Raw genomic sequence first — 12258 nt, 5'->3', positions numbered from 1 at the left:
ACGTGCAGCTGGAACAGGAGGACGGCCAACTGCGTTTCTGTAACTTGCTTTGCTTTCCTGCCTCATGCTTGCCACAGCGCACCTGATGACGCAAAGACGCATGTGCTGCTTGGAAGTGAGGTGCTCTCTGAAGAAGGAAGGGAACTCTTCTAAACTGAGCGGATCATGGAGGCAATCTCTCAACTGTTAAGAGAGAGGGAAGTCTTGAAGGGATAATTCTTACACTGTTAGAACTGGTTTTGCATAAATGCATTTTCCTCTTTTACAGGCTTAAATTTTTGAAGTTGTAGGCTCTGAAATCAGTTTCTTGAAAAGGTGCTGGATTCAGATCCTTCTGGGGATCACTGTGCTGTGGTGTGATACTACAACTAGCAATGAAATCAGCTGACACTCCAAAGACTTATGATAAAGCAAAAGTGGATTACAAAGATTGTCGCCTGTGTGCTCTTGGATAACTCTCTGAGATACTGGCTTGTCCAGTTGAAGCCAGAATGCTGCAGTGAATATTTGGTCAGAAACAGAACTATCGAGTTTAGCTGGGTTAAAACAGAAGACAGTTAAGTGTGTCCTCTTCCCTGTTAGCATCAGTTAAATGGCTGCGTTTGAAGCCTCTGCAGCTTCCCTGCCAGTTCAGTGATTACAGATGGAGCACAGGAAATGAAGGATAAGGTATTTTTAACTTGCTTTATATCTGTGCTGGTTGTAAGTAGCTGCCTATTCCAAGAGCCCTGCAGCGTTTCAGTACCAAAAATGGCATATGTGTTCACACTATGTGTGTCTGTGTGTTCTGGGATGCTACACTTGTCCTCAAAGGCATGTACAAAAGCCTACCCTGCGTGGTGCAAGCCCAGCCTCAGAAGCAGCTGGCCGTGCTCAGCTCTTAACTGCCTGTGTCAGTGAGTCTTTGCTGCTCTTAGCACTGGATGCTGGAGTGTGTTGTCCCTGTCTTGCTGCTTTTTTACTCCATGGTTTGACTAAGAAAGTCTTTTCCCTAGCCAGAGAGGTTTTCCTCTGAACTCGGGTCTTGCCTGCAAGCACTCTTTTCCCTGCTTTTGGCAGCTTCACTTGCCCTGCCTCACCCATGGGGGAAGGAGACACTTTTCTCTGCTATGAAATATCCACCTGAGCTTCAACACCCCCATCAGCTGCAGGACTACTTTACCAGCGCTTCGGAACTGGGCTACCCAGAGGGATGCAGCTCCACGCTTTTCTTCTTTAAGCCAGGTTTTAATTATACTACACTTCCCTGTTCCGTCCCTGTCCTACTGCTGGATGATGTTCTTCAGTCAACACAGACCAAATGGTCAACCATGACTGAAAGACCAAAGGCCTTTGGTCTAATATGCATTTGCTCTATCCCTGCATCCTGGAAGGGAAAGCAACGAAGGCAAGCTTTTCTCAGCTCTGTACAGATGACAGCAGCAGCTTTTTCTACCTTGTCTGTGAGATCCCGGTCTTTACATGACAGCCCTGGTGGCAGGAATATCTATGGGCTCACAAACAAGTTTATTTGCCTTCTTTCAGTTTTTCAACATCTGGAAAGCAGCTATCAGACTGTCTCAGGTCTTCCTGTGGCCATGGAAATTGGTGTGTACCTTCCTGCAGTTGTTTTTTGTAGAGGGACACCTGAACATGGAGGCGAGGACAGCTGCCAGCTTACAGCCCTGCAAAAGGCAGCTTTGGTCTTGGGCTCTGCTGCACTGTGCGGCTCTGCGGTCCTAGCCTGTTCTTGCAGAGGATGTTGCCTACTCCTCGGCTGCCTCCCCCATATAGCTCTTGGGGCTGAAACACAGTTCCTTGTCCTGTTTTGTCAAAATGAGCTGGGTGGCAGAAGCAAGAATCCTGCCCTGTCCACCTTTGTGCCCTCTGGACCTAGATGTTTCCCTCAGAATAAGGGCAGGATTGTGTAGTTATTCTCCTTACCACTTCCATGTTGTTATTGGAGTCGCAGGAGCTGGGAGACCCAACCCACTCCGTGAAGTCATTTGACAGGAGTACCAGCATTGCAACCCCCAGTCAGGGCCGTTTCTTCTGCCAGGATTTTAAAGAGAGGGAAATTCTGACCCTTGTACAAGTGTCTTCAGCAGCTGAGCTGCTCCAGGCGGTAGCTACTTGCTTTTTGCTGCATCTCTGAGGACATTCCTCCTCTGCCCCTATGAGCTGGAAGAACAGGGCTCAGGACTTTTACTGACCCCTCTGGATGCCTCAGTCGAGTAGTTTTAGCATTAAATGTTAGCCTGGCTATCTTTCTCCTGTGTTTGCTCTGCTTCCCAGGCCGCAGAAGCCTTGCCTGTCCCAAGTAGGTGGTTGAGCACTCAGAAAAAGCTATTTTAGAAACCATCCTTGCCATGTTTCATGTCCATAGAAGATCAGTCTAAGAGTAGGCTCCGAGTGCAGTGGTTCTCCCGTGCAAACCTGTGTGAGACCCCACCAGAACCATGCTGGGGGAAGCGATGGCTGTTGTCTGAGCAGTCACCAGTCCTCCCATGAGCCTGCTACAGAAAAGCTGTGATCCTGGGGACTCAGCTCCTGCTTTTACTCACTGTTAAGATGCTGCAGAGTCGTTTGGGAGCAGTCCTGCCTTTTCGGGATAATCCTTCAGTGAGGATGGGTTACCCCTCCTCCAGGGAGCCAGTGCTCTTGGATGCTGTTTGAAGTCCAGACTAGCACTTGGGAGTAGTAAAAATAATCATTCCCATTTATCATCATTTTTTTTATGGCTGTGTGGTCCAGCAGTACTCTATAGCTACACTCATGGCATCAAGGCATAGACATCACAGTGAAAAACACTCAAGTAGTAATTCCTCTTCACATCCCCTCTTTGGCTGGTCTCGGTCACCTGTTAGTCCGCTTTGAACCCCCTGGGCACTCGGTGTGCTGTTACAGCAAGTCTTTCTCATCTCCTGGGGTCTGCCACATAGGATATTCCTTTCCAGAATTAATAAGGAAATTCACAGATAATTCACAGGAAGCTACTGAAAGCTTTGAACCTCTTGATATTTCAGAAGGAAGTGAGTTGAACCCTGAGCAACAGCCCAGACTGCAGAGTGGTGCCTCTGTAAAGAACTGACCTCTGCTCTTTGACCACATCTAACTCCCACACGCAGACTGACACCTGGAGTTATTAAAACTGCTCAAATTTGTAACATAAGCTGCAAGATGGGAGCTACATTGGCTTGCTAAGAAAGAAATACCATCCCACCTTATGTTGTAGATCACCAGGATGTACACAAAGACAAGTTCACGTTATCATACTGATTTTTTTCCCCAGCATGAAGATTGAATTTGTCTTAGGAAATGCTCATTAAAAAACTAATTACCCAGGAAGGAATCAGCTCCATTAGTTGTAACAAATTACCCCAAAATATAAAAGTTCCTTGTTAATAAAACCGTAGAAGATGAAGAAAAGGATCTTTGTCATATACCCCTAGCTGTAATATCCCAGGCCCTCATTGCCCTATTTTCCTATGCATTATTTTTCCATGAGGATGTGCTCTGGCACTTTCCGTACCACCACCTCCAGCAACATTCTGAGTCCCTATTACTTGGGTTTGCCCTTCGGGGCACCATTGGGCACTGGCACTGGAATACTATATTCTAGGTCTGGAGCAGTCTTGGAAAATGTGGCTATGGAAACCATGTCTTCTCCAATGTCCACCTGAGACCTGTGCCTGCAAATGAGCAGCTTCTTCAGGGCCCGTTGGAAGTCCCGGTTCAGGAAAGCATAGAGCATTGGGTTGATGGTGGAGTTGCAATACCCTAACCAGGTGATGATCTTGAAGGTGTCAACCAAGACCGTGCTGGTGGAGTCGGTGCCTCTGGCAGCGAGCCAGACATTCAGGACAAAGTACGGCAGCCAGCACAGCACAAAGACTGAAATGATAATGCTAATGGTCCGCGTGGCCTTGTTCTCCAGCTGCAGATGGTTCTGCCGCTTGCTGTTGGGGTGGTAGTGAATCTCCAGAGTCTGAGACATGATACGAGTGGCCTTGAGCCGTGAAGCTCGGTAGATGAAGAAATACATGCTGCACATGACCATGAAGGGGACGAAAAATGCCAGAGCAGAAGCCACGATGGCAAAAATCCAGTTGGTGACAAAGATGCATTCTCTGCCTGCATCAAAGTCCACCCCGGGGATCTCGTTCCAGCCTTGCATGACAGGAAGGAAGGAAATGAGGGAGGAGTATACCCAGACCATGCAGGTCATCACGATGCATCTGTGAAAGGAAAGAGACAGGGAGGGACGAGAGGGTCTGAGTTATTTTCAGTTGAGAACACCCAGTACGATTCGATCCCCATGGTAACCCGTGTGGGATATCACCGCTCAGCAGTCCCACAGGGCTTGGAGAAGTGACCGAGCAGGGAAAAGGCTGGGGTACAACAAGTCCATACATGAATATCTCTAACGACTGGGTAATTGGGTCTGTGGCTTATACAGAATTGGTGTGAGTGTGAGGGGTGCTTAGAGCTGACAGAAAAAAGAGGAGGAAAGGTTTCACGGGGGATTTTTACTAATACTTATACAAACAGCATCTAGATTTTTCTATTTGGTTTCAGCTTTAATACCTGGCCATTATCCTCAGGAGCAATAGAAGTGCAGCTGGTGGACACTAGATCTGCAGTACCACTGCAGCGCTTGCTCTGCGACAGCCGCCTCCTCATTTCGGCGGCTGCCCGCGCTCTACAAGTTGTACACAGCAAGAGCTGCAGTGGGGAAAACATCCCCAAAAGACCCTGAACCCCCCTTGTAAAGCACCCCGCAGCTGCAGCCTCCTCTCTGCCCATCCTCAGGCAGCTTTCCCCACCCTGCAGTCCTCATTTCAATGTTTCCCATGAAACCTTGACAGGAGCTTAGAACCTTCACCTGTTTTCTCCCTATTTCCCCCATGAAAATCATGAGTTTAAGAGGAGGAAGACTACTGCTACATGCATTCTTCTGGGTGTCGTTTCCCCTAGTCCTTGGGGAAATTCCCATGAAATGCCTGCAAAGGGCAGAAGTTGTAGGTATGAGTCAGCCCACACCACTGGTTTCTACCCCATTTTGCAGCCTGTCCTTAGCTCCAAAAGTGCTTTCCCAGGAGCACCATCAAACCAGCTCCGCTGCATTCTCCTTTTCTCCTGCTCCACATTAAAATTTTTCTGCAAAGTTTTAAATGGTGCGAAGATCCCTTTGCTGCATCGCTCTGCTTTGGGGCAGCAGCTGTCAATGGCTCATTTGGTCCCTAGTCAATAGAGGCCATGGGCAAGTAAAAATTTGGAGGGACCCAATGTGAGGAGCAACTCCACTCACCTGCCACGGGACATCCTTCTTGAATAGTGGTACGGGGTCACGACGGAGCAGTATCTGTCCAGGCTAATGAAGCACAACGTGACGATGGACGCAGTGCAGAACATGACGTCAAAGGAGATCCAGACTTTGCAGAACAGCTTCCCAAACAACCACATCCCTGTCACCTCGTAAATGATACTGACAGAGAAAACGGGTGGACACCAAAGTGAGAAGGACTGATTTCAGGCATGCATTCCAGCCTCCACTGAGGTACTGCCGTATCTTAACATGGAGGTACTAAAGGCGGGCGTGCAGCCTAGGGAGGCTCAGTTAGACAGCAGAGATTCATTCTCAAAGTTCCACCCAAGGCAATAACCCACAGGTGGAGTGTGGCTGAAGGAGACCAAACCTACGCTCCTTGCCTGCACTCTGTTATATGTGGGTGCCTTGAGAGAGGTGCTTTGCCCTCCCCCCCCGCCCTCAGAGCTCCACAAATTTACATCTGCACAGCCTCATTTATCACCGCTTTTTCCGGTGCCCGACTTCCATGAAATTCCTATTCCAGTGCAGCACAGACTTTTATGAATTCTCTCCAGTTCCCCGGGCATGGAAGATTCTCCCTCCTCCGAGAAACTCACTTCTCATCTGGTCTCATGCTTCAAAACTAGAGGATTTCAAGTCTTGGTTTAGAAAGGAAAAATCCTAGGAGGAAACCTATGCGGTTTGTACGTTACGTAGCTCACAAATGCCTAGCGAGGTAAACACACCCACAAAAAGCAGACATTATGCCAAAATTATTTCTAACAACGTCAAGAGGGACCTGTAAGAAGTGAGCAGCGAAGGAAGGAACATATGGCAGCTGTAGGAAGGCTGATGCCTGCTTCCATAGCATTCAATTAGATGCCATTCGCTTCCCCTTTCTTTCACCGGCTTTCTGCCGCTCCTGGGGGTGCTGCTGAAATAGTCATTGTGTGTGAATTCGATGTGAAAGGCTGAGTAACTACCTAGTCCTGCAAAGCTTTAATTATCCTGTAACTTCACAGCTTGCTGGTCAAATACAGTGAAAGTAGGGCTGCTGCTGCGCTGCAGTGCACTCAGGTGGGCGATGCCGTCGGGCGAGGGCAGAAAGAGTCAACTCGATGTCAGAGGAGTTAGAAACCAACCCCTGCTCTGCACCTAATTGGCAACAACTCATTAAAAAGACTTTTGGAAGGTTCTTTTAGAGAACAACTAATGTAGTTGGGTACAGCGCTGGCTGAAGGAGCCCCAGCCCTCGGCAGCTTTGTGTTATGCAGGGTGCTACGGAAGAATTCAAGCAAATGTTAATCTACAGCAGAACCCACCCCTACACCGCGGTGGCCGCCGCATGGGTAGCATAGAGGCTCCCACTGCGCACACACGGAAAGGTTTCGTGTCTCTTTTCTACATGGGGAAATGAGACATATAGAAGTTGAAGCATGCGGCCGGTAACAGGCTTGGGAGCCTTGGTGCCACTCCTCAGAAGTCCTCCTCATCTCCAGAGATGCTGCAAAGCCTTTGGTGCTCACACCAGGGCCTTCCAGAAGTAGACCATGCTGCTGTCATGAACATCTCTGCACACAGACCCCAGCTAAGCAGGTACCTGGCTCTCATCTGCACACATCTGGTGAGATACGCCTGATGTGGCAGATGTTCTCACAGCAGAGGGTAGTGGATACTTGCTCCCCTCTTCTCTGATGTAAAAAGTCCCTGCAGCCCAGAAATGATGCTGCTTAAAAAGGAATAATCAAAGCCCAAAGAAACGCACAGTTTGAGCAGAAGTGAAGTCACCTCCCTGTTTCACTTATACTTGCAAAAGAAACGAGTAGCTGGAAATATTCAGCCTGGAAATGGCTGAGCTGGCTGGAGTACCCAGATGACAAGCTAAGCAAAGCTGAATCACTCCTGCAAGCAAGACAAACCAGGAACAAAACAGAAGTCTTACAAAATTAAGGCACCAGGTGACAACCTTGTTTTTCCTTTCTGTCACAAAACCTTTTTCCTGAGCCAAACTGTCTCCTAAGGTGATTTCTTTTCCTTCCCATTGGCATGTGCTAACATGCCCACCAAGGAGCAAAGTGCAATTCAAAAGAGCAATATAGATATGAAACTGAGACGGTGGGAAAGATGTGGACCAACAGCACCCCATCAGCAGGGCCGAACAACACCTGATGGAGCCAGCAGTGTCCATTCCTCACCATGTGGCCCACCGAGAGCTGGCAAGACTTCATACCAGGCGGCACCAGGGCATTCAGGAGGAGCACAAAGCATTAATCATGCTCTGCTCTTTGCTCCCCTTCATAATTTTTTTTTTTTTGTTAAATAAGACATCGCTCTCCTAGGTGGGCTATTTTCTCTCTGGCTGCATAGCGAAGCCATTAGTTTTCCCCACCTTGTAATGCCCTCTACCATCCTTTGATAGGACAAGGGGTAATGGTTTTAAACCGAAAGAGAGTAGATTCAGACTAGATAGAAGGAAGAAATTTTGTACAAAGAAGGTGGTAAAACCCTGGCACGGGTTGCCCAGAGAGATGGTAGATGCTCCATCCCTGGAAACTTTCAAAGTCAGGCTGGATGGGGCTCCGAGAAACCTGATCTAGTTGAGGATGTCCCTGCTCATTGCAGGGGGGTTGGACTCGATGACCTTTAAGGGTACCTTCCACCAAAAACTCTTCTATGATTCTCTCGTCTTTCCCCTCCCCTCATATTCTTCACAGCTGTGGTCCCCTCCTCATCCCTGTTGTGCCCTTCTTCTCCTTTCTTGTAGGGTGTGAGAAACCACAGACAGATTTCCCAATGAAACATACTTTCAGCTGTTGCTTCTTATTCCTTCCATGCTTTCCTGGGAGCCTAGGAGTAGGAATTGTCCGATTTCCTTCCTCTTTGCACTCCTGAGTAAAACCTAGTGCCAAATTCCCTCCTTCTCCTTGACAAGGAAGAGGTCTTACTGCAGTTATGGGGGTGCAATCAGTCTTACAGGGGGAAATTACAACTGCTGAGACACCTACCTGCCTTTGCTCTTTGCTACCTCTCCCTCCCATCACCCAGATTGCAAATACCACATCAGCAGGTGGTAGGCAGAAGAAATGAGGATGATGGGTAACTGGAAACGCCCAAACTCCATTGAGAAGAAAAAGAAATCAAGGACAGAGATTTCCAAGCATGAGCTGAACGTGGAAATACCAGAGGAGTCATCAGATGGACAACAGGCAACTTCGGAGAGGAAGCAGTTCCAGCAATTATCAGCTGGAACTCGCTCCAAAGCAGGAGTTGTTCAGCTTTTGTCTTCTTTGAGCAAAGAGGGTGCTGCCATTCCTGGGAAAGATGGGGGTAATGGAGAAGGTGATCTTCTGTAGGGATGGCTGGAGTGGGTGGAAGAGCAGGTGATGCTGTGCAGTCCCAGAGAGGAGCCCTTCAGACACCTGGGCTGGACTGGGATGAAAAGCCCTCATTTCTGGTCTTAACAAGAACATGGAAAAAGAGAGGAAAGATAGCCCAGGGAAACAGGAGGCAGCAGAAAAATTGTTGCTTTAGCTAATCTTTGGTGTCTGACACACTGTTTTTCCCTTTCTAGGATGCTGAAATGGCCTGCCGCATTTTATTGCGGTGACCTCGTCCATGCAGTGGGAAACATCACATCTTCTCTTGGGAAAAAAATAGCATGTGCTACTGTCGACAGGAGCACATGGGTCGTTTCTGCATCCCCTCGGGGCAGGGCGCGGGGAATCATGTCATTTTGCAGGCAGCCCCAGCTCAGGCCCTGCAGACTCCACCGTTCCCAGTTGCAGCCGAGCTCCAGCCCAGTTTAGCCTGGTAGCTGGAAATGGGGAAGGAAGTGGACAGACAGACTGCTGGAGCCATGTCCGCCAGGTCCTCACCCACACACACGCTGGGAGCTGCTGGCGATCCTCAAGGAACAAGATCAGCCAACTTGGAGACCCCTGTCTGGCAAAAAGCCACTTCTACAACACCATCTTTCTCCAGCGTAGAGTAAACCCCCCACTATCAGCAACACAAATCTCCTGGTTAAGTCACTACCCTCATTCCCACCGACTTTAATAGGGCAGGAGAGGTTAGATCATCGTCAACTAAGCTGCAATCCAAGTCCCTCGGGCAGATATTTGTAGCACCAGGTGGAGAGGAGAGACAGGTGAACACAGATGGATGATTTCAGAACCTGAACTTAAAACTTCACCAAGCTTAGAATTGAAGTTTGCAGTAATCGTTTTTAAAAGGCATCATTAACTGGTGGGGTTTTTTTGTTTTGTTTTTTTCACCTGACGCTATATAATTCTCACTCAGTTTGTAATTGCTTGTTGGGAAAATACCATTCGGTGACAAATTCGAAAGCGTAGGCAGCCCCGTGAGATTTAAGGCACAAAACGTGAAAAGAGTTCAGCTTCTTCACATTGCTCCAAGAACACTAAAAAAGGTTCAGGCCCTAGCTTTACACCAACCTACGGCCATTTTCCAGCACAAGACAGCCAGATTCTACAAGTAAACTGATTTATGGATTTGTTTTACTATGTTTTAGCCAGGTAGTGAAGTCCTATAAATATAAACCTCAAGCAGGGAGAACTGCCCTCTGAAGTGCCTCTTTCTCCATTAAATAGAGGGGGAGCCTTTTTTTTTAAAAAAAAAAAAAAAAAAAAGAATTAATTTCTTTACACTAGTAAGGGACTTCATCACTTTTCCCTCCCACTACCAGAAAATAAAAGTTAAGGTTAAAGAAGTGTAAAATCAAAAGCACAGAATTTAACTCCACTGATTTCAACAGTCATTCTTGACTAAGGAAAATAAGCTAAAAATATACTCTGTGATTTGCTCCACCTCGGATCAACACAGTCATTACAGTTAACGCTGACAGTCCCCATCTCACATTCCCCAAACACTCAGAGCACGAAAAATCATTTAGCATCAGTGCTGACCCCACGGGCAAGGCAGAGCCAGTCGTGGAAGAGGGGACTCATCATGCTGGAGTCATCATAAAAGCTGGATATCTAGCTCAGACCAGCAGCCAGAGTCCCTCTGTAGCCAACAGGAATAATATACCCTTGGGGAGTCTCTCGCCATTCATTATAATGGGAGCCATTATAAAGGGTAGGGAAACTGAGGCACAGAGGCTCATACAATCAGTGGCTCACAGTTGTGCTCTTTGGAGAGCCCAGCCCCAAGCACAGCACGTGAACTTCCAGCCAGCCCTGCTGGAACAGCGGCCACTGAGCTGGGAGAAATGAGGTTGAACACACACACCACCCTCTCATCTTACCTTTAAAAGCACTTCTTACCTAAAGGGCATGACCAGGCAAGCTACGAGGAAATCTGCCGTGGCTAAGGACATGATAAACATATAGGTGACGGTGCGCAGCCTCTTCTCCACCACGGGGCAGATGAAGACTACCGTATTTCCCAGGAGTGTGATCAGGTCAATGAGGGTCAGTATCAGCCCAATGACCACCTCCTGGAGGCCAATCTCTGCCCAGTTGCCACCTCCTTTCACAAAGGAGGAGGCAGCAGAGGAGAAATTAGAGAGCCAAGATTCATTTTTGCCCATCAGCATCTTCCCACTGTTAAAATCTGAAAGAGAGGAAAGGGTGAAAAAAAAAAATAAACAAGGGCTTTAATGCACGTGACTTGTAGGTCTATGAAAGGAAGTACAGGAACAATGTTTATACTTCATTTACTTCAAGAAAAATCCACACACCCTGCTGTGTCTGTGCCATCACTGTCCCATGGTTATCAGTCCGTTAGAAGTGTCTGAAATCCTGAGGGTGACGATAAATATGCAGCACTGGCTGAAGTCCTTCATGGCAATTAAAAGCCCTCCTGTGAACAAAGACGCACCATCAGGTGGAGCGTGATGCAACAACAAAACAAAATAATAATAATTAAAAAAAAAAAAGGCAAAGCACTGAGAGAAGAGGGAGGACAACCAAGAAACCGAAATTCAAAATCAAAGCAGCTCTGCTAAATCCCACGGAACAGCATGCCATGTCCACAAAATATGGGCTTGGAACTAGATGATCTTTAAGGTCCCTTCCAACCCAAACCATTCTATGATTCTATATTTCAATTGTCACCTTTGCCACCCACAGACCAGGCGAGGCTGCTTGCCCAGGCTGGCTGCTTTCGTAACCCCACTATTCAGTACATGCTCTGCCCTGGCTCGTCCTGCTACTTTTTTAGGCTCTGAAGTTGAGCGCTTTACTACCACGGAGGGCAGCTCCATCCTACGGTCTGAGTGGCCGTGCAGAGCTGCCAGCGTCCACACAGGGAGCTTCATGCAAGTAACTGAGACATCTCAGGTGCAGCAGTGACCTCAGACTCGTGTCCCCTTCTGTGCCCAGCTGGGAGAGGACGCTCCCAACTCCATAATGAGGGACATTTAAGTCGAGGACATTCACATGCTTGTGTCCACAGCTCCATTCCCAGACATTGATCAAGTGGTGTCACAGGTACCTGGGAAGGTGGGACCCATGTGCTGCAAAAATTCCGGCAGTTCAGGATTCGCTGGTGTGGCTAATGGGAACACAAAGGCAAAACTTGTAGGGAAAAGAAAATTATACAAATATTTCCAGACATCAAATTGTTAACATTTAAACGCCACTGCTTCTCCTGCGACTGGGCTCTGCTTCCACAGTACCCTCATGTCAATCCGACATCCCCAGGGCATCACTACTAAATGCAACGTGAGAATGGGTCAGGATAAATGTCCATGTAGTCCAACATGCCTTATCTCACAGTGGCCAGGCTTTGCCTTAGGAGGATTATAAGAACAAGGCAGCATGTATCAAAATTTACCCAATCTCTGGTTTTCCTTCCAGCACCTTATGATCCAGAATTACCTCTAAAGATGGTTTCAAGGACTTCTAAGTCATGAAGTTGTTCTGCTTTCCCTTTGGCTCATGCAAACTTTTAACAGCCGTGACCTCCTATAGCAACAACTTCCACAGCTCAGCTATACACCGTGC

The 12258-nt window shown here is 47.8% G+C and overlaps 1 protein-coding gene across 1 annotated transcript; it reads right to left on the bottom strand.

Moving 5' to 3' along the window:
• Window positions 1-3541: 3541 nt before the first annotated feature.
• Window positions 3542-11010, bottom strand: LOC128910399 (octopamine receptor-like). Its single transcript, XM_054203537.1, has 4 exons — window positions 10992-11010; window positions 10576-10864; window positions 5291-5467; window positions 3542-4217 (listed from the first exon to the last, which is right to left on the bottom strand). Exons 1-4 carry the CDS (start codon window positions 11008-11010, stop codon window positions 3542-3544), a joined length of 1161 nt encoding a protein of 386 aa, XP_054059512.1.
• Window positions 11011-12258: the final 1248 nt, after the last annotated feature.

Source organism: Rissa tridactyla, chromosome 5 (assembly GCF_028500815.1).
Source record: "Rissa tridactyla isolate bRisTri1 chromosome 5, bRisTri1.patW.cur.20221130, whole genome shotgun sequence".
Lineage (NCBI taxonomy): Eukaryota > Metazoa > Chordata > Aves > Charadriiformes > Laridae > Rissa > Rissa tridactyla.
Note: the sequence above shows the minus strand (reverse complement) of the source record. Positions and strands in the feature narration are given on the sequence as shown.

Bases quoted from the DNA above. Each gene is read 5' to 3' on its own strand.
- LOC128910399 (XM_054203537.1), bottom strand. The intron at 5,468-10,575 runs GTAAGAAGTGCT...TTTCTCTGTCAG, and splicing joins TGCCTGGTCATGCCCTTTAG to TATCATTTACGAGGTGACAG. The intron at 4,218-5,290 runs GTGAGTGGAGTT...TTCCTTTCACAG, and splicing joins AGAAGGATGTCCCGTGGCAG to ATGCATCGTGATGACCTGCA.